Source organism: Gekko japonicus, unplaced genomic scaffold (assembly GCF_001447785.1).
Source record: "Gekko japonicus isolate JY-2015 unplaced genomic scaffold, Gekko_japonicus_V1.1 scaffold1084, whole genome shotgun sequence".
In the NCBI taxonomy this organism is placed as follows: domain Eukaryota; kingdom Metazoa; phylum Chordata; class Lepidosauria; order Squamata; family Gekkonidae; genus Gekko; species Gekko japonicus.
Genome location: NW_015170308.1, coordinates 607,362 through 629,076, shown reverse-complemented (window position 1 = coordinate 629,076; position 21,715 = coordinate 607,362). Strand labels below are relative to the sequence as shown.

Here is a 21,715-nt window from a genome sequence, read left to right as displayed (position 1 = left end):
CAATTCTAAGTGCTTTTCTTGAAAGGTGGAGTATATGTGGAAGGAATGGGGAAGATAATAGTTTTCCCCCCAGATAGGGCTAGCAGTGTCATGTGGAGAAGAAAACATCTGCAGAGAAAATGTAATTATAGAGAAAACCAGAGAAATCCTAGAAACCTGAAGGCTAAAATCTGGAGCCTTCAAATGTACTTAGACAATTTCTTTATGTGAACCATGTCATGGATATGGGAAGAGTAAAACAATGGGAGAAACTCTGTTTTATTAAATGCGTGGCTCCTTTTTATTCCAGGAATTTACTAATAAATTTTATTGTCAAATTAGAATTGTATTCTAATAATGCAATCCTAAACAGAATTATTCCCTTCTAAACCTGTTGACTTGTAGGATTGCATTGTAAAAGTGCAGCGTTCTATTAGTATGTGTAGGTAGAAAGCTCTTACTGTAAGTAATGCATTGTATTATAAATGAGAACATAACTGGCTTGAAATGCCCTAGAGTGGCAGTAATTACAAAAGGACTAATGGAAACTTAAGTCAAGATCACTCTAGAGAAAATACAAATAATTTGGACAATATACCTTCCACATCTTATTCAGATTATATGGACAATGATGAAGATATTATTTATCATATCAAGTATGATGAGTAAGTGCTGCTGATATTATTATGAGGACACATGAAAGAGTGGCAGTAATTACAAAAGGACTAATGGAAACTTAAGTCAAGATCACTCTAGAGAAAATACAAATAATTTGGACAATATACCTTCCACATCTTATTCAGATTATATGGACAATGATGAAGATATTATTTATCATATCAAGTATGATGAGTAAGTGCTGCTGATATTATTATGAGGACACATGTGAGTTTATATGGTTTGTATAAACTAAGAATTTTCCAAGAAATTGGTGTCCTTAAGAAAACAAAGTCAAATTTTAAAGTTACAAGGAAGCAGAATTATAAAAGACATAAAACATTTTGTTGGATATAATGAATCTCTTGGGAAAGATGGTTTTTTTGGGGGAGTTCAGATGAAATGTCTACTTGTTCTTAAACTAATGATCTGAAAATAGCAAGACTAAATGGGCTTGAAAGACAGTGAAGAGATAATCAGGAAGTCCGTTTTTGTCAGTATGTTATTTAGTTATCTTTCATTAGAGAGAATATTCTTGGAAAGCTTGTGTGTATTTAGTATCAATATCACTTTAATATTCTACATTTGTACAGAAATCCACTGACTTTCATAGGTTAGCCACACTTAGGAAGGGATGGAGAACAATGGACAGTTATCAAATCCCGTTGCCATAGTCATTGCTTTATACGTTGTCATTGTTTGGATATATTGACCCCTAAAAAATATCAGTATGTCCCAATATTCTGGAATCCCAATACTGGTGTGGTATTTGGATTCGGGAAGTATTTAGGAAACCCAATTTTTTCTGGCTCCATTATACCTATGGGGATCATTCTAGTCAATGGTCCACATAGGGTATAATGGAGAATCAATCAGGGGATATCTGGGGCTCTGGGGGGGCTGTTTATTGAGGTAGAAGCACCAAATTTGCAGCATAGCTGCTGGTGCCTCTCCTCAAAAAACATCCTAAGTTTCAAAAAGGTTTTACCAGAGGGTCCAATTCTATGGGTCCCCCAAAGACGGTGCCCCCATCCTTCATTGATTCCCAATGGAGGGAAAAAGGCATTTAAAGAGATGTGGTCCCTTTAAATGCCCTTTGTTTGTCTATCCAGCAGTCCCCAAAACCCCAAATATTTTTGGGATTTTGGGGGTTTGGTCATTTCAGATAGATGAACAATATCCGAAATCACTGTCCAGCTGAATCAGTACCCCCCAAAATACCAGAAAGGTATTTTCCAGGTATTTTTTCAGCTTGAATTTAGTAGATTGCACATCCTTAGTCTTTGTGCACACATCTTTTGTCACAAGGTGGTGCAAATATGAGCAAGGGGATCAAATTGTAAAGCAGGAAACATCTCCTTTAGGCATGTACATATGTGATACCCAGACCCAGTTTTCAGAATCTTAAGGCTATGTATACATGAATGGAAGCTGTATTCTCACAGGGAAGTATAGAGGCACCTTTGTTTAAGTGAATAAACCTTTTATTCCCCATGGAAAGAAAATGTGGAAAAGTCAAAACAGAAGAGGTAGTTTCTGTGGCAGTAAGATATGATGAAACCCACCCATGTAAATTACTGTAATCTCTAGTTCTGAAAAGAATTGTGGCACTCAAATGTGTCTTACCTGTGCGTCCAGAGAGTAACCCACCTGGGGGGGGGGTTGGGGGTGCACTCCAAAAGGGGGCTGAACCAGTAGGGGAGATTAATTGCAAGAGGGAAGCAGAGGAGAGAGAGAATCACGATCAGAGAAGAAGAAGGTGGAGGGGGAAATGGGGTTTGCTGAGGGGAAACTCGGGATTTTTGAAGTTTGAGACAAGGTGGGGAGAGAGGTAGAAGAGAGTGGGGTTGGCCTGTGGACCAAGGATGCATTGCCAGAAGCTCAGGTAAGGGAGGGAAGGGCCAGGTTGGAGAAAGAGAATACAAGTGGAGGGGGGGAGGCAAGAGATCTAGAGCATACTCTGCCTGAGCAGTGAGTATAGCTCTGGTGGTGAAGGCAGGTCTGCAGGATGATCCTAATGTAAAATACTTGTGATAGTTCTAGGGTTCAGATGTTGCCTCACCAGGGGCTGTACTGGATGATATATTAATTTTGACAGAAGATGAGCCTGACTTTGTGATTAACTCAAGAAGGTGGATAGATTGTCCTGTTTTATGGACTGGTATTTGGAAATCTGTTTAAGTATTCAATAATGTTTTCAAAAGTCTCCCAAGTATTGACCATTCTTATGATGTTGGAATTTGAGAGTGATCTTTTGGAGCCACAAGAGAATCCCTTAGACTGAACTGTGTACTTTCTCATGGGGTTTGGTCAGACGGCGTGCTGGGAGCGGTTTAAATTGCTCTGGTCTCAATGCCTTTTTTAACCTGGAGAATTGCGATCACACTCACCTCCTTGTTCCAGATCGCTGTGCAGCCACATCGCTTCCTGCCATCCATACACGAGAGCGTGCGTTGGTGTGTTTTTTCCTCCTCTCAGTTTGGGCATGCGCACAGGCGGCCATTTGTAGAATTAAAATTTTCGCGCATGCGCAGAACAGCGATTTCCACTTCAACCCAACTGCTGTAATACTTCCATTTATACTTTAAAGGAACACTTCCCTTTAAACTTTTACCCCAAAACTGGCCTCTGTGAGATCCCAAACTTGTCTAACCAACAAAACTAGGCACCGTTTAAACATTAATAACGCGGGAGCAGAGCTCCGCCTGTGCGCATACCACCGACACTAAAATAAAATGGCGGGTAAAGAGCAGAAGCCTCGGGCTTTTGAGCAGAAGTGATCAGACGTCAGAAAAGTGCGGCTATAACCAGAGAATCAGGAAAACACCACTTGGGAACCTGGTAACAAAATATTCCGTTTTAAAGGGGGTTTGAGCCAGAAAGTGACAGCTGGAGACGGTGCGCAAATGTTGGGTGTGTGAACGTGGATATAAAATCCGTTACTGAAGCGGACTAAACGGCCCGTCTGAACGCACCCATGGGGTACCTGTTTGTCTCACATTGGGTTGGCATTTTATTCCCTTTTTTCCTGCAGGAGTCAGTTTAGGGGTCCTGCTTGTATCAAAGATGGAGCTTCTGTTATGCGCTTCTGGTGGTTCTGCCTCTGGGCTTCCTGGGTTGATGTAGTATGGTTTGTAGTATGGTTTCTCTTATTATCCTTTTTGCATCATATGGCCCTTGGACTTTTGGGGTAGCATACCGTTCTTTGAAGGCCACATTTGGCCTTGGAACTTTGGGTTACTAGTTTCTTTTTTTTCTGATTTATGGTATCTGGATAAAACTGTGCCCCAGTCAGAAGAACCCAATTCCTTTAGAGCAATTGTGCTGTAATATAGTTCAGTTGTACTTTATTTAAAAAGTAAATCTGTTAACAAATGACATGCAAGCAGTTCTATGGTATTTAGGAGGACATAATATTTAATATGAGTATGTAACTCTTTTCTAATAGCGTAAAGCCACAACCATATAACAGAGCCTAGTTCTTGCAGTAGGTGAGGAGCTGTCCAGTGTTGGCATCTGAGTGTGTAGAGGTCTGTTCTTGTTGATCTAAATACCTGAACAGTGGTCTGGTCCTAAATTTTTTAGCTTAACTATATTAACACAAGATGTTAATACAGCGCTATTATTTAAGGAGCCCTGACAGATCACAAGTTTAATGATCAATAATTGAGAATAATATATAACTTTCAGTCTGTTAACAGAGAGTTCGGGGTAGTTCTGAGAACAGATCAACATTCACATCCAGCTGAGTTGGTTGCTTATGACCTTTCCCCAATAGAACACTCAAAGATTTAAACGTTGCAATTGATTCATATGGGTTACCTGCTTGGGGCTACAAATAAAGCAGCAGTCTCCACGTATCCAAGATCCAGTCTTTGTGTTTGTTGATACTTATTCCTAGATACCAGTAGCATCACTGATGTTTCCAAAACTTTTGAAGTTGGTGAAAGAGTCATGGGGAAAATCTAGCTTCTGCATCACAGACCTACAAAAGGGTAGAAAGTCTGTACCAGATAGAGCAGGAGAGCTGTGACTTTCCATTTGCACACCCTCTCCACAGCTCTATTGCAGTGGAAGTCGCCTAGGGTGAACGGAGCCATGTACCCCACTCTGCACCTACTAATAAGGTAGAAAACTAGAAGGCATGGCCAGGAAGTTCTACTCTTCCACTGTCTTGTCTATCAGCAGGAACATCAGACCCAAGAAGGTCCAGGTGGTGACTTTAGCATTTATGTTTCCCCTTCTAACACTGGAAGTTTGGTTTTCTTGTGTAGACTTCAGTGATGCCAGTTTCCACATTTCAGATCATAAAAACATAAAACCCTGCTGGATCAGACCAGTGGGCCATCTACTCTAGCATCATGTTTCACATAGTGGCCATAGATCCAACAAACTGGGCATAGAGGCCAAGGCCTTCTGATGACCTTACCTCCAAACACTGGTATTTAGAAGCCTCCATAAACTGAGGTTCCTTTTGGTCACTACAGCCACTGATGGATCTATTCTCCATGAATTGGTGGCTACGTCCACACCATGGTGTGGTGTGATATCTGGGCAATCTGTTTTCTCTGCAGTGTCAGCTGTGATTTCTCTTTCAGACCTGATTTGGATTGCATTGAAACCCCCCCCCCCCCCCCCGGTGCTGTGTTGTCACTTAAGTGAGCAGCGTGTTCTCTGCCCATTTTTTTAAACTTACGGGTGCTTCTGCAGCACTGTTTAGGAATAGCTCAGTACTGCTGTTAGCAGAATTCCTGTGTGAATTTGCATGGCATTGAGTAAGAATAATGCTAATCGGGAATCCTTCTGCTACCTCTGTTACTTCCCTATCCTTCTATATTGACTTGCCTGAAGTTGGCTGTTCTGCCACTGGCTTTACGGTTTTGTTTGCATGGATTCTGTTCCCTGTTTGATTCACTGGTTGGAAAGGTGTGGATTTGATCAAAACTACAACATGGGCAGGATGTTTTCTTCCCTAACTTCCCTTTATTCTACATGGTTCAGGTGCTGATTAACATTTTGGAAATGTCAACAATGTCAGTGAGAGTGGGAGTAATTTTTCCAGCACAAAAATGTAGACTCTAAAGTGGAAGGAATCCATTAACCAATCAGTAGGTGAGGGGAAGCTTTCCTAATAAAAATTTCATGCCAAAGATAGCAAGAAATTCATCATTAAGTTGAGGGGGGGGGACACACACTGCAGAAGCAAGCCCACAATTGAAAAGAGTTTTATATAATAGCAAGTCATACACAAGCACTTCCTATTTTCTCTGAGAGCAATTGTGCTTTTCCAAAAAAAACCCTGGAGCAATAAAAGAAGAGTTGCGATCATACTGAAGGCTTGTTTTCCAGAAAAGGGAAGATATTGGGTGATGAAAACATGCCTTGAGGAGTGCTGATAATGTTTCTAATTACTGTAAACATTTTTTTTTTCATTTTTACAAGTCATTAGCCAGTTAATGTGAACCGCCCTGAGCCTGGCTTGGCAGGGAGGGCGGGATACAAATCGAATTAAATAAATAAATAAGTAAATGGGGTGGGGGATTTCCTCATGCAGTAATGTAGACCACAGTGGAATGAAACCATTAACCAGGCAGTATGGGTTGGGGAGCTTTCCTATGTACAAACTAAGCACTGAGCACTGAAATAATAAGAAATATATTAACCAGTCAGTGAGATTAGGAGAGCTTTCCAAGTGCAGAAATGTAGGCCTGCAGGAAGGAGTTTGTTAGCAGGATGTCCAGGAGAGCTTCCATATACCAAAATTGATGACAAAGGTGTTCGTAAGGTAATATTTGTCTATAATGTTGCAAAGGGGACAAATTGGTAGAATTAGATTATGCTACCCTGTTGCATGGGAGACTGAGCAGTGGCACTCCCACATTTACTACTAAGCACCTTCTACCCACTTCTCCAAGCAGACTACTTTCTCTTGTTTTCTCGCTATCCCTTCTATGAACACTGCAATATTTGACTGAAATGTACCACCAGTCTTCTAGCCAAGAGACACCTATTTGTAATGTTAAAACAGTAGTGCAGTTGCACTGTTTCAGAACAGTAGTTCTTTTTTAAAATATGTAATTATTTGGCAGTAAACGAAGTCATACATCTCATTGCAAGGCAGAGTGAGCATCATGCCTGGGCAAGAATTTAAACCCAGATCTGACATACCCACAGATTTCAAAAACACTCCTGGAATATTGTACAAAGTAGGTACAGTTGCGTTGTAGCAGTCACTCTCTTTAAATTCAACTATAGTCTTTTTTCTGAATCCAAAATGTTTAAAAAGTTTTATTGGTGGCTATAATGTGGGACCAGGAGGATTTACAAACATCTGAAAGGTACTTCACTGATATAATCTGGAGGAAGGGAGGGAATATAAACATGGTGTAGTTTCTGGTTCAATTACAAGATACAGTGTGATGATAGTGTCCTGTAGGGGGAACAACAGCTTTTAACAGGTTTAAAATAAAGTGCTTTATAAACTTCTGTCATGTCCCCTTTTAGCTATTTTTTTTCTAAACTGAAAAGGCCCAGATTCTTGAGCCTTTTCTCATAAGAAAGGTGTTCCAACCAGTTCAAAACTGTTAACTGGTTGCCCACATCTATGCTTTTTCCAGCTCTGCAATATCTTTTTAAAGATATAGTGACCTGCAGTATAGAGTTATAGAGGGGCATTACAATATTGGCTGTTTTATTTTCTGACCCTTTCCTAATAATCCACAGCATGAAGTTGGCCTTTTTCACTTCTGCTGCTGCACATGGAGGTAACAAGTCAGCCATGGCATTATTTATAACTTCATCCATTTATCTTTGGGAGATGCCCACTACCAGTACAGGGCAATGTCCTTTGACCTACTTGCTTTCCTAAGGGTTTTCACCAAATACCTGGTAGTTGTTTGCAGGACATATTTGATGAGGGATAACCATTTTTTCGTGCATAAACAATTGGCTCTGTCTCATTTCTCCTTTGTCCACAATGTCTAAACTCTTTTTTACTTTCTGTCTTACTTTGATCTGCATGTCAACTAGAAGTTACATTCTTACCTAGTAAAAACAGGATGCCAGTTCTGCATGCCCCCTCCTATTCCTCTCATCCTCAAAGTTTTAGGGAAGATAGGGAATCTACAGATTACATCCTGATAATTTCTTGCTGGCTAAAGTAACCTTGGTTTACCACATCTGTTAAATGCAGACTTTTCTACCCACAGTTACAGATGTCCTGTACCACAACACATCAAAATCCTTCACCCTGATTCTGATAGACCAGACTTAATGGCCTGGATGATACTTCTGGACCATTGCCTTTTGATGCCCTGAGGAAGATACTTCTGAATGCTAGAAAACAATTTGCTAGTTGATTCTGTTAGTGAAAGTGCTTCAGCACCAAAATGGGCCCTAGCAGGATTTCTATGCATTTGTGTTATAAGCCGTAGTGTGTCTTCTTGAGAAAAAATAAATATAAGACAGTGTCTTATTTTCGGGGAAACACGGTAGTTGATTCTAGTGAAAGTGCTTCAGCACCAAAATGGGATCCATATCACCCCTAATCCTAGATAACATTCTTTAGGCTTGGCACATTCATCTCTTAAGGTCTCTCTTGCTGCCATTTCATCTTCCCACTCTTTCATCCAGAGATACTCGCTGTTGAGCTAATCTTTTGTGAAGCAGTTCTTCAAAGACCTCATTAGGCTCCATCCTTCAGTGACAAGCAGATTCATTGGTCAGCCTTTCCCTTCCTGCCCAGGGTAAACTGGTCTTGGACATGTCATCCTATGATGCCCTCCCTATCAGAGTGAGAAAGGAACACTGGACTCAACTGTGATAGCGCATTCTACTCTGAGGTAGGGAGGTCATCTTACCCTACTCTGACTTAAAGTCAGAAGGAGTTGATCTTTTTCCTGACTGTTGACCCTATTCTTTTTGTGTGTGTTTATATATTTGCACTTAAGATTTCAATGTCAAATGTTTTTTAAACCCTTTTGACGTTCTACATATTTTGTTTTCTGTTATCAACTAACATTTGAAATGACTTCTGTGTCTTGAAATATTATAAATTGAGGAGCTGAATGACTCCCACCTGAGTCTGCCTTAACATAACATAAGAGATGCCAATGTTGGATCAGGCCAAAGGCCCATCCAGTCCAACACTCTGTGTCACACAGTGGCCAGAAATACCAGTGCCATCAGGAGGTCCACCAGTGGGGCCAGGACATTAGAAGCCCTCCCTTGACAGAAGCCTTCTTGACTGAATGGTGGGAATCACCGCTCCTCAAATGCCCTCTTTACCTCAGTAGAAGGACTCTACTGTGCTAATTGCAGCACTGTACCAATATATACATATAGAACAAGTTCTGTAAAGTTGAAGGAGGAGTGGTCTTGTGCATAGCAGGGAGGAAGAACTGTGTATAACAACTGTGTTGATGGATTATCTTAAAGAATGGCCTTGCTAAATTGTTTTCCTTGTGTATTTTGTGGAAGTTTAGATATACAGAGGGTTTGACAAAACTGTTGCCAACCAGTTTTTCAAACTGACTAGCATTTTAAAAATTTTATTGTTATAAAGAATGAAAAGGGATATTTTTTTAGGGAAATAGGGAACAAGTTGTTTCTTGTAGATCAACAGTGTAAGGATGAATGAGTTGGTAAAGCATGTCAACAGTATGGAATAAGAGATTTTCCATTTGTTCAACCAGGATTTATATGTTGCTTTCATGATTTGTGACATAAATGAAACAAGTTCAGAAATCTAAAAATTTCCTTTTGTGTTGTTATTTCAATTGAGTAAATATTTACTTTTAATCAGCACTTTTCTTCGAATAAGCAGTGACTGATAGTAACATACATAATTGATTATGACTCTAATATGTTATAAAGTAATCTGTATGTTCTGGCAGCATATTGACATTTTATTGTATTTGCATTTGGGAGACATTGCCCTCAGCAAAAGAAAATGTTTTCGTGTATATCAAGGCATCCACGAATAGGGTAGTGTGCAAATAATCTGCTCTGCTTAATCTTTTGCCCTTTTAGTTTTGATTTTGCGGATAGCTGTGGGGAGTGCTGTGAATATAACACTTTCACACATGATGTATAATGCACCTTCAGTCCGGTTTCAGTGTACTTGCTATTGTTTGCAAGTGGATTTTGCCATTTCACACAGTAACAACCAATTGCAAAGTGGATCAAAAGTGCCTTATTCAATGTGTGTGAAAGTGCTCTTTTCTACTCCTTGGCAGGCAACTTTCCCTGTTACTTTTGTTAGCACAAAAGATGGTATTTGCACAGATATATGTGCTGGATGTAGGATTTTTCCCCTCTTGCATACGCACGACTATATCCAGAAGTTCATTCTGGGTATGCTAGCCTATTTCATGTTGCAATTATTGTTGTTAGATTGTGTATGCTTGATTCAGGTTGCCTATTAAATGATTTAAAAAGAGAGAAATCAACTCTGGAACAGTATCATATACTACCAGTTTCTGTTTTAGATCTAGTAAATGGATCAAAATGGTGTTATCATTTTTCGATTCTAATTAGATGGGGATAGGGAATAGATGGAAGTATTTTCTAAAAATGCTTAATTTCAGGATAGATTTGTTGTATGTTCATGTAGGGTTAACATTTTTTGTTCGCTTTACATTCTAGGAATGTTCAAATAGAGCCTGTGGTCAAGGAAAACTGGAGTCTTTCTTCATGGGCAACCAATTGCTAAGAAAGGTTTCCATAGAGATAGGAGATCACGTGAGAGTTCTGCTATGTTAGCATTAATATTTAAAATTAGAAGCAGGTTCAGTAGGGTTAAGCTTTTACCGAATGGAGCCTCTATTGTGTAGTTTATTGATTTGTTTTTCAAGTTTTGCTGTTTTAGTTATAAATACATATATTAAGACCGTTCTTTCACTAGGTATGCTTTTCTAGTAAAATAATCTTGGTCTCTTGTAACACATTTGTCTAGAAACAGTTGCTATTTCAAATGTAATATAATCAGCTATAATCACAAACTATTAAAGTCAGTGAGACATTTGTCATAGTTTTCAATGTGACTTGGATTACATCCATACATAGTCAGATATACATATCCATTTAATTGTACTTTAATGTTCTGCTAGGATTATAATGCTTAAACTAGAGGGCTATATACAAGTTTAGAAGATAATGTGTGTACTTATTTTTGGCTTTCAGGTTTTGGTAAAAACGGTTTGTCTTTGGTGTAGATAGAATGAGAATATCCTTTGTTTCTTATCTTTGCATTGTTTCATTTACTGCAGTGCTGCATTTTGAGTGCTGCAATGTACTGCTATGGTTCAAGGTTTAAGTCATGTATTTGGAAGAGGAGTATTAAACAATCACAGGAGGAAGGCAGAAACACTGCATAATATATGTAGATATAGTGAAAATCATAACTGCAAACTTGTAATGCAATATGGGTTTGTAATTAACAGTCTAATGGTATCTAAATCTTCAGAAACTCACGTTCTTTAAAAAAGCAAAAACATTTCCCCAGTCGTTATGGTTGTAGAGGATTGAACAATAGATGGGAAATATATATGAGATTTGTTTCTAAAAGGAACAATAAGGAGGATATGGCAGAAATTAGGGTGGCTGCGCTCTGTGCAATTCACTGGCTCTCCTCATTGCTTCCAGTCCCTGTTGCTATTTAACTCTGGGCGTCCTTTGTCTCTGCCCACCAGTCTCTGACTAACCATTTCAGGTTGTACGAAAATCTCTACATGTTTTCATACAACTTAGTTTAATAGTAAATGTCTGCCCTCTTATGTGATTTATTTTACACTATTGCTACTAGACTTCAAATACACAATTTCAGATTCCTTATAAATCTTGTGTTCAGTAGTGTTGAAGTCAGTTTTAAACAGCGTATTCTCCCTGGATTTCCAAGGCTTAGGTGAAGTACAGAACAATACCCAAGAAGAAGGTGGAAAAGGGTAGTAGCAGCAACAGATCTGTGAACTGGATTATAGAGAGTCTTGGCTGTCTCCAGAGCAACTGTTTAATCTAGCCATCACTTCAGTTCTCCTATATACCAACCATTTTATTTTCTCCCAGACTGCCATTAATCCTGCATGCCCACATATCTCTAGCACCACCATGTTCCAGCTATATCAGCTCTGGTAAATTCCCTGTGAGCCCCTAACCCTCACCAACCATTCTTTGTTCCAGATAATTTTTATTTTGTTATTTTGATCATTTTATTTAGACTTTTAGCTCGCCCTCCCCTGCACAGCAAGGCTCAGGGCAGGTAACAACAAGTTAAAAACAATATCATAAATTATTTGTTAAAAATGCCATTAACATAGTAACAAAATCAAAATTAAAAACAGATGGCGACTTAGGCACTAATAACAGAAATTATCCAAAGTGAGGTTGTGCAGCCTGTGTGTCAGTGTAGATGAGTACAGGGACAGAATAGATGGTGGGGAGGGGACTGGGGGGGGGGAGGCCAATTTAGATGGCAACTTTGCTGCCTCATCTGTATGCCTGGTGAAACATTTCTGTTTTACAGGCCATGCAGAACTGGACCAGATAATAATTCAACTTCAGTTTCTCTCAGCCTAACCTATCTCACACGGTTATTGTGAGGATAAAATGGAGGAGAGGAGAATAACATAAGCTGCTTTAGGAAGAAAGATCTAAATGAAGTGAATAAATAAACCTAGTATCTTTTCTCCCTATGTTCCTTTAGCTTCTTATGCATTGTGATATACCATCTTAATTAGATGATGCTCCAGTCTCCCACCGTTGAGTTTTCAAGCATGTTATTTTCACTCAGAAGGTCCTCTTTTGAATTCCTAAAAGTATTTAGTCTACATAAACACTTTTTTTAAAAAAGCCCCCCCCCCCCCCCGGTTATTCTACTGTAATGTCTTCCACAAACTTACCTGCTGCACCAACCGTCAGTTTTATTCGTCCCTGATGGACCACCATTCTGTATAGGAAACTGTGTGCCAGCTGCAGAGTCTCTCCTCAGAGGTCTGGATGCTGGTTGGTTGTTCTGAAGTGTCTTTGATTGTGCCAGTGCTATGGTTTACCAGTAGGAGTGAGGATCACTTCTTCCTCACTGGTCTTGAGGAAAACCTGTAAGGCCATTTTATTCCAGGGAGCTTTCTGTTAATTTTTCTGAAAGAGTAGTTATGTTTTTGCTGGCTTTCATACCTAAGTTTAAATGGTGTATTTTGACTTCGGGGCCCTAGTATCTTTTCTCCCTATGTTCCTTCAGCTTCTTCTGCATTGTGTTATACCATCTTAGTTAAATGATGCTCCAGTCTTCAGGCATGTTATTTTCACTCAGAAGGTCCTCTTTTGAATTCCTAAAAGTACTTAGTCTACATAAAAACCTTTTTTTAAAAAGCCTCCTCCCCTTTATTCTACTGTAATGTCTTCCACAAACTTACCTTCCACAAACTTCCACAAACTTACCTGCTGCACCAACCATCAATTTTATTAGTCCCTGATGGACCACCATTCTGTATAGGAAACTGTGTGCTAGCTGTGGAGTCTCTCCTCAGAGATCTGGATGATGGTTGGTGTTCTGGAGTGTCTTTGATTGCGCCAGTGCTATGGTTTACCAGTGGGAGTGAGGATCACTTCTTCCTCACTGGTCTTGAGGAAAACCTATAAGGCCCATTTTATTCCAGGGAGCTTTCTGTTAATTTTTCTGAAAGAGTAGTTATCATGTTTTTGCTGGCTTTCATGCCTAAGTTTAAATGGTGTATTTTGACTTCTGAAGTTCTTTTACATGTGCTGTTTTTATTGTCTGCCTATCTTCTGTGTACCTTACAAACTTCTTTGAGCTCACATTTGTGAAGAAAGATGCTCTAGTAGTATTCAAAACACTCACCTTTCAGCCATACTTCTTAAGGGCTAGATCCTTACAGATGCAGCCGGAGTTCCACTTGGGGAATGGTGCTTTCCACTTCCTGTTACCATTCTCATGCCGTCCTAAAAAGCAACTCTAGAATGGCATTGAATTCAGCGTAGAGGAGGCTGTATTTGGAGGGTGAAATGGATGATAACCCCCCACAACTATAAATACCCTCTGCATGTTCTAAGATCCTTTAGATCCAGTCCTAAAGCAATGTGCAGAATGTGTAGCTTAAGTGCAATGTGTAGTAGAAGTAGTTCAAATGCCCTTTTTGTAGCCCCAATACTCTTGACATGTATGCATACTCCCAGCACAGTGACATAATTTTCATTCAGCTGGGTATTAATTTGTACATGTTTTTACGTGTTTTTCCTTTTATCCTTGTATTAAAAAATAGTATTTATGAAGAAGCTCTTCATTTGTTCCCTTAGGTCAGCCTCTCCCAGGGGGCTTTTTTGTTTGATTGAAGTGTAATAAAGAAGCAAGAAGTTGATTAACGATTGACCTTTTTAAATCCTAACTGGCATCTGTTTATGTGCTATGGAGCGACTGAACTGCTATTTCCCCTTAATTTCTTCAAATCTGCGAGTTGCTTGTGGTTCAGTTTAGGTGATATTCTTCCACAAAACATAATGGGGAAGCAAGACCACTCTGTGCCTTCCTACTTGTCTAGCATAACCATCTCAGCTGTCATCCACCTTGAGCCCTAATGAGAAAGGCGAACTATAAATGAAAATAGTATAAAAGAAATCTCCAGGATGTGAGTGGAATATTTGAATAAGGCAGATGTACATAAAATACTGTAATCAACATTCCAAATAACATCTTGGCTCTGACTGTGCAGCCTGGTACTTACATATATTGGATTTCACATGTATAGGTAAAGGTAAAGGTTCCCTTGCTCGAAAGCCAGTCGAGTCCGACTCTAGGGTTGCGGTGCTCATCTCCGTTTCAAAGCCGAAGAGCCAGCGCTGTCCGAAGACGTTTCCGTGGTCATGTGGCCGGCATGACTAAACACCAAGGCGCACGGAACGCTGTTACCTTCCCACCGAAGTGGTCCCTATTTATCTACTTGCAATTTCTTGCTTTCTAACTGCTAGATTGGCAGGAGCTGGAACTAGAGATGGGAGCTCACTCCGTCATGCGGCAACTTGGGTCTCGAACTGCTGAACTACTGACCTTCCACAGCCTGCAGTTCAGCGTCTTAACCACTTGAGCCATCGCAGCTCCGTTTCACATGTATACATTTTGTTAAAATATTTTACACACATATGGATGATCTGTGGCCTTAGAGGGAGAGCAGGTGTCCTAGGTAGGTGGTGAGTAAAGTCATGTTATTGCTCCCCAATCCAACATAGGTGAAAATTATTTTCTGAGTCTGGCTTGCATCTTCCTCTGCATCAGACAATTCATGGTCTCTAAAGCAGTCCAGCTTATTGAGTTACTGATATGGTCTGCTGTACTTTGTGGCCATACTTCAGTTTTAAAAATCAAATGTTTAGTTTTATTAAGTATTTTGTATTTTGCAGTGTTATGGTAGTACAAAGAAAGTGAAATACTGCTTTGTTGAAGTAACCTTATTTCCCCCTCTCCTTCCTGTTGATTAATTTTAAAGTCCAAGAATAAACAATGTAAATACTTACAATTCTAGGCTGTCTTCTTCAAAACATTTATGATACTGTACTTAAATTCAAAATCTCTTAGAATCTATACTCTTGTATGATACATGGCTCTGACAGTTTTTTACAGTGCACACTGTAGACTAGTAATCTTCAGAACTAAGGACTCTAGCTGTGAATGTGATACTTTGACTGGATCTCACCTTTTGATCTTACACTTTGCCCTCAGAGGTTATCAACACTCTTAGGTTTTCAGTTTGTTCTGAGCTGTATGCTCTTCCCTGAGGTGCATCCAGACATAAAAAAGCAAACTCAAAAGCTTTTTATGGAACAGTGAGCCTCTTTCTGTGGCTTACTTTCAGATGTCATGAGTAAACCAGGGTTGACTGTGATGAGAATGATCCAGGAAGTCCTCAGGTTTATGTACTCCTTCCTCTCATTGTATGCCAAACCAGGACTGAAGAGTTCCTAGCACTAACCAGAATTTGTGATGACATGCAGAGCGGATAGTTTGTTTCATAGCTAGGACAGAATTCTACTGTGTTTTAGTATCCTGATTTTAGGCAAGAAACAAACTACAGTCTGCATCTAATTTGCAGGATCTTGGGTGTCCTACACAGTCTGCCCATTCATCTAATTTGCAGGATCTTGGGTGTCCTAATCTACCTTTTTTGATACCACAACTGCTTGATTTCATAATCGTAATCTTTATTGGCTCTTGAGTCCTCCCATGAGCATTACTCCCATGAATTTCAGTGTCATTAAGATTCAAATGTGGACATGAATTGAAATTCTTTGATTTATAACACTGAACACATTTATTTTGAAGAGATTAAAATTGTTGAGACTTATTTCCAAGAAAACATATCTAGAACTTGAGTGATCCTAGTCTTTCAAACCAAAATCAAATAATATTTTGAAGCTGATAGTCTGAAATAAGAAAAAAAGGATAGTTAATGAAATTATCTTTCTGTGTTAGAGGTGTCCCGTGGTCTGAGTTACATAGTGGTCTAACGCAGTATAAGACATTCCTGTATCTGAATTCCATGCTTTATCTGTGAATGTATGGCCACAGTGCAGAGAGCTCCTTGTAGATGTACCCACATTTTCCTCAAACCTCTGTACCATTCCACGGTGCAAAATGCCCTTTGAAATCACATGAGTTTCAAAACTTGTAGGGAATTCAATTGAGTCAACAGGCTTAAATTGTAGTCCTATTGAGCTGTAACTGTACTTACTTGTAAGAAAATATTTTTAGGATTATAATTGTAGTTGCATCATGTCTTATGCCATGCTTGAAAATAAATACATAGAGCTTCAGGATTTGATAATGGCTGGATATAACCAGGTTTCCATTAAAAATGCCTGTTGTAATTTTCAACATTAATTATTATCAGTCAAAATGCAAATGTTGCTTTTGCAGAAGTCTGTTTTGTGATGTGGATGCTCTTATAACCTTTGCTTTGCGTGTTTTTTTCCAGATACCCAGAGAGCGGCATTGTAGATATGACTGTTCGTAATCTACGCCCGCGAGCAAGAACTATTTTGAAATGGAACGAATTACGTGTGGGTGATATGGTAATGGTTAACTACAACGTAGAGAGTCCTGAAGAAAGAGGATTCTGGTTTGATGCAGAAATTACCTCTTTAAGGGAAATTTCAAGGACTAACAAAGAAATTTATGGCAAAATTATGTTGGGGTAAGATTTTATTGATACATTTTAGAAATCTGTTTACCAAAAAGATGATTTCAGTTTTAAATGCAGTGACTCTGCAATTTAAAAAACAGTGGGATTTCTCATTTCCACTTAGCTCTGGGTCCTTTGTTTCGAGAAGAAAGTTGTTTTAAAAAATAGATGTACCGTAGTTTATACTGATTGGTTTACCACTGGTAGCTGGAGTGAATCTCTGTGCGTAGGAGGAAACTGGGTTTTCATCTGGAATCCATTGAGGATCTTGGAAAAGAGCAAAAGAGTATCAGACCCTGGTTCTCCTTGCCTTTCCTCAAGCACTGGGATGGGGGGATATTCTCTGGATTTCCACAGAAGCCAGATGAAGATCAGAAAGAAGCTGGAGAACCTGTGAATTTATCTTGGATAAAAGCTGCATTGGGGAAGATATACCCCCCAAATGGTATATAAATATTTTTTTCACAATACATGCAATAGAATTCTGGTGATCTAATATTTTTTTCCCAATCTGTGTTCTTAGAGCAGTAAAACTAAGAGTTCAGATTAAAAACAAAAACACACACCCCCAACCCTAGATATCCAACATTTCCTCATGGGCTTATTTTTCATTCACTTTGCTTTGTGTAAAGAGCTGGGAATGAATGAGTCCTTTCTCTGAATTTTTATTGCTTTAAGTTTTTAATTATAGGTTCTGCTCCTATATATTCAATAGCAGTCTAACATAAAAATTAAGCTGATAAAACTTCATACATCTGTTTTTTTACTATTCTGTAACATAAAAGATAATTGTATACTGTATTTCCCAGAGTAGTGTATCATCACATCAGCATTATTCTAGGTATGTCTATGAGAATTTCATTTTCCCTTAGCATTGTGCTTGTCCATTTCAGATGATTTTTGGATTTTTCCCTATTTAGCTATTTTCAAAACCACTAATGCATCTCAGCTCTCATTTACATTTAGTAGAAGAACTACCAAATGCAGCTGCATTTCTCAGTGGAATGTCAGAATCAGATGTCAATTTGCAAGGAGAGCTAAAGAATAACAGCTGGGGCAGCAATTATATCAATAAGAGTAGGGAAACGTCATTTGTTCTGTGTGGGTTTCTTCAACATAGGAATTTTGGAGGTAACCCTAGCACAATTATTTTGTAGTAAGTTCCTTTGCAGTTTGCTTGGACTTATTTCTGACAATATTTTGTGCATATGATTTCTAGGTTAGCTGGTAAAAGGGGAAGCGTATAATACTTACATACTGAACCATGGCCAAAATAATAATTCCCTTGTATGTCCAAGTGGCTCATAAATGTGTGGGGATAAGGAGTATAAAAGTGAATAAGGAGTATAAAAGTATTTTATTATTTGGGAAAGGTTCATCTTTGCTAAACAAATGGTGTTATGAATTTCAACATGTTCTGACTAATACGGTCAATCAGAACAATTGCCAGCAAAGCCAGAAATAACTTACTTGCTTAAGTTTATTTCTTCAGTTCGCTGAGTGAGGGATGTAGTGCTGAAGTGGCAAGTCTAACTGCACCATTTTTCGAGTCCAGTGGCACCTTTAAGACCAACAAAGTTTTATTCAAGGTATAAGCTTTTGTGTGCACACTTATCTGAATAGTTAGCATCCCTCTCAGAGTAACTCAGGCACCTCCCAAAATCCTGTTCCTGCCACTGACAGAAAATGACATGAATTTTAAGTATATAAGACCCCACCTTTAGCCCAGCATTTTAAGTTCAGTTTCATCCCAACTCTGTTCCTCTGCCACTGTGACTCTATGAGGTTCAGTCAGGCTCAGCTTTACCCCAGGACTGTTTTTTACCATCACAACTCTTGACAACGCTAACCCTTTCCTGCTCTTTCTTCTTGTTGTTCTTCCTTCTCTCTTTTTCTCCTGCTCTGCCATTCTGATCTTCAGCCTGATTCCTCTGTGTCCCTTATTTGGGTTTTCTTGTTCACATTCCCTTCCATCTTCCTCCTTTCTTGTGGAGGAAATAAAGAGCCTAGTAAGGAACGTGTTGCAACCCTCTGGTTTCTGCATGGTCCTTCCCCTTCTGTACAGTCAACATGGAAAACCTTCCAGCTTGCTGCTGCTAGCAGTCCTGACTTCTGTCGTGCCAACAGGAAGTGGAACCGATGGTGACAGTCATAGTTGGTGACAAAGCACGTGCATGTTCAGGTGGAGTCTGGTTGGACTAGTCATGGGTGGGCACATCTAGCTGAATGTGGCAGTTTCTACTAGGAACAGCTTAACTGCATTGCCTAATTTTATGCGTTTGAATGGCTGTTCCACTGCATTCCCTGATTTTGTGTACTATATTGCATTGCTTTCCTTTCTACCATTCTTTTTAATTGTGATCAATACAGATTAATTTAGTTCAAATATAAATCTTTTTTTCTTTGTCATATTTTCCTATGTATCACTTCAAGTACATACCATTGTATACACAGAATCCCACACCTGGGCTGGGATACATATGTGTAAAGGCTGTACACGTGTATTCCCTCAAGTGTACCTTTGTGGTAACAGGTTGGTGAAGTCCTACCGTGCATTCTCTGTGGCCAGTATGGAAATTACTTTTGGATCCATCCCTCTATAATTTGTCAGCTATATGGATAAACAATGATATTCATTTGTTTATATCAGAGAAGGGGAGTATGTAAGTATGTCTGTTTTCCTGAAGATTTTTCTGTCGACCTATCATGCATAAATAAATTTGCACCATCAATATTTTGTAAAAAAAAAATCAACACACTATAGACTGCTGGTCATTGTGAAAGATGAGATCCACATCTCTTCAGGCTTTTGCAGACTCTAGTTATAGCAGCAGAAAGGGTTAGGATCTGTCGTAATTTCTATCTTGACCCCCCATCCCCATGCAGTTCAAAAAAATCCACACAATTGGGCTATGTAGGGATAATGAAGAGATCTACCTAAGACTGCAGAAGAACCTGTACAGTGGAGGGAAAACTCCCCTCCCCCAGTGTTTGGGTGACATTTGGGTTGCTGGCCCCAAAAGGAGATAAGGGAACCAGAGGTTGGGGGGGGGGGATAAAGTGCGTGGGCATGAGACGAAGAAGATGTGGGGGTTGCAAAGGGAATGAGTGGCTTGATGGAAAGCAGCAGCCAAAGGGAATGCACTGGATAAGATAGATGGAAAATTAGCACAGAAGTGGAGAACCTATGGAGCCTGCCAGGAAAAGGAAATCAGCAGGGAGAGATGACACCCCACCACCAGTCCTTAGCTGTCCCCTGCTTGTTTCTACATAGTGCAGTTCTATTAAGTGTGGTCTGGAAGATTCTATTCTGAATATCTACCTTGTTTATTTTTTATAGTTTTAATTTTTTGAAAAGACAGAAATAGTATAAAGAAACTACAGAAAGAAAAAAAAGGTTACCTAACATAATTATATATATATATATATCATAGATGATTATATATACCCAAGTATGAAAGACAGAAAATATTTTTCTCCAATGCCCCTTCGTTACATTGAAAAGGTTTTGGAACTTATTAGTTTCGTCATTACTACACACCCAGTATTACATGTTTTCACCTCTTCTGCATAATCGCTATTACTTTTAGCATGTAGGTAATCTAAGAAAAATACAGAAGGAAAGTCTATTATGTATCTCATATTAAGAAAATTTAAAATGTTGTTCTTCCCAGAGTCCACTTCCTTACACATATTTATATTCAGGATGTTAAATTTAAAACTGTAATACAAAATCTAAAACTGATTCTGCTTCTTCTTCATTACCATACATTTGCATACAGTAATTTAAACCACATCTCATTCTAAATTTGTCTCCTGCTTGCATAGTATTCCATCTCTCTTCAAATTTCATAACTGACCTGTTTCTCAAACAAGTTGTTAATTTGCCATTACTACATATTCAGCAAGTTTATTTTCTCTGGTGGTCCAGGAGTGGGGCAGTCCTTGACTCCTTACTCCTGGGAAAGCACCTCCCCCTCCCGTAGGCAGGGCCGGCAAACTTTGATCCCAGAGGGGAGGGGCTTATCCTCTGATCCCCAGTCTTACCGGCCCTGCCTTCTGAGCAGGATGTGCTGGCTGTGCTCTGAAGAGCACGAAGATCCCAGAAGACACTGGAAGGTCAGAAGAAGAAGCGGAGACCTAAAGGGCAATGGTAGAAAGTATTTACTTTCCAGCCCTAAAATATATTCGAGAGCTGCAGGCCTCGATTTACAATGAATCCGGCGCTGGCAGTCCTGGGAGGCCCCCAGGCGGTCACAGCGTCGAGAGGAACGCCTCGGACCCCGCTGGGAAGGCGGCGGTAAACTGCCCCCCCCCCCCCCATCCAGCCGCGGCGGCGTGCAGCGGTTTTGGGGACAGACTGCAGGCCTCTAATTACAATGGATCCGGCGCCGGCAGTCCTGGGAGGCCCCCAGGCGGTTGCAGCGCCGAGAGGAACGCCTCGGACCCTGCTGGAAAGGTGGCGGTAAACTACTTCCCCCCCATTCAGCCGCGGTGGCTTGCAGCAGTTTTGGGGACAGACGCTCAGTGAAGAACCTGGGGAGAGCAGAGGCAAGAGAGGCAGCCGAGGGTGGTGCAGAATCTGTCGCCTTCCCTTTCGGCATTGGAATGGAGCCCCCTCCTTGTTCCAGATCGTGGCGAGGAGGGACGTGTCTCCTGTGCAGTCTACCCGGTCGGCTGAACCACGGTAGGGCTGTATCCATTGAGAACTGGCAAGGTGTGGAGGGGGAGAGAGAAAGAGGGTTACCCCCCCTCCTCCAGTTTTCTTTTCCCCACCCTTTACTCCTTTCCTCTGGATCTGGATGGGAGGTTCTTTTAAAGGAGGAATTGCTTCTGGTCCATGGGTCAGGTCTCTAGCAGGGACATTTTACAGTCCTTATTGCTGGGCCTTT

The 21,715-nt window shown here is 40.0% G+C and overlaps 1 protein-coding gene across 1 annotated transcript in view; it reads left to right on the top strand.

Annotated features, from left to right (window-relative positions):
- The first annotated feature begins 702 nt into the window (after nucleotides 1-702).
- The window catches only part of UHRF2 (ubiquitin-like with PHD and ring finger domains 2, E3 ubiquitin protein ligase), a 56,611-nt gene continuing 35,598 nt past the window's right edge, over nucleotides 703-21,715 (top strand). The window contains exons 1-2 of the mRNA XM_015417985.1: nucleotides 703-831; nucleotides 16,617-16,835. Of these exons, the coding sequence (XP_015273471.1) occupies nucleotides 788-831; nucleotides 16,617-16,835 (263 nt within the window). The 5' untranslated portion in view covers nucleotides 703-787. The remainder of the gene's footprint in view (nucleotides 832-16,616; nucleotides 16,836-21,715) is intronic.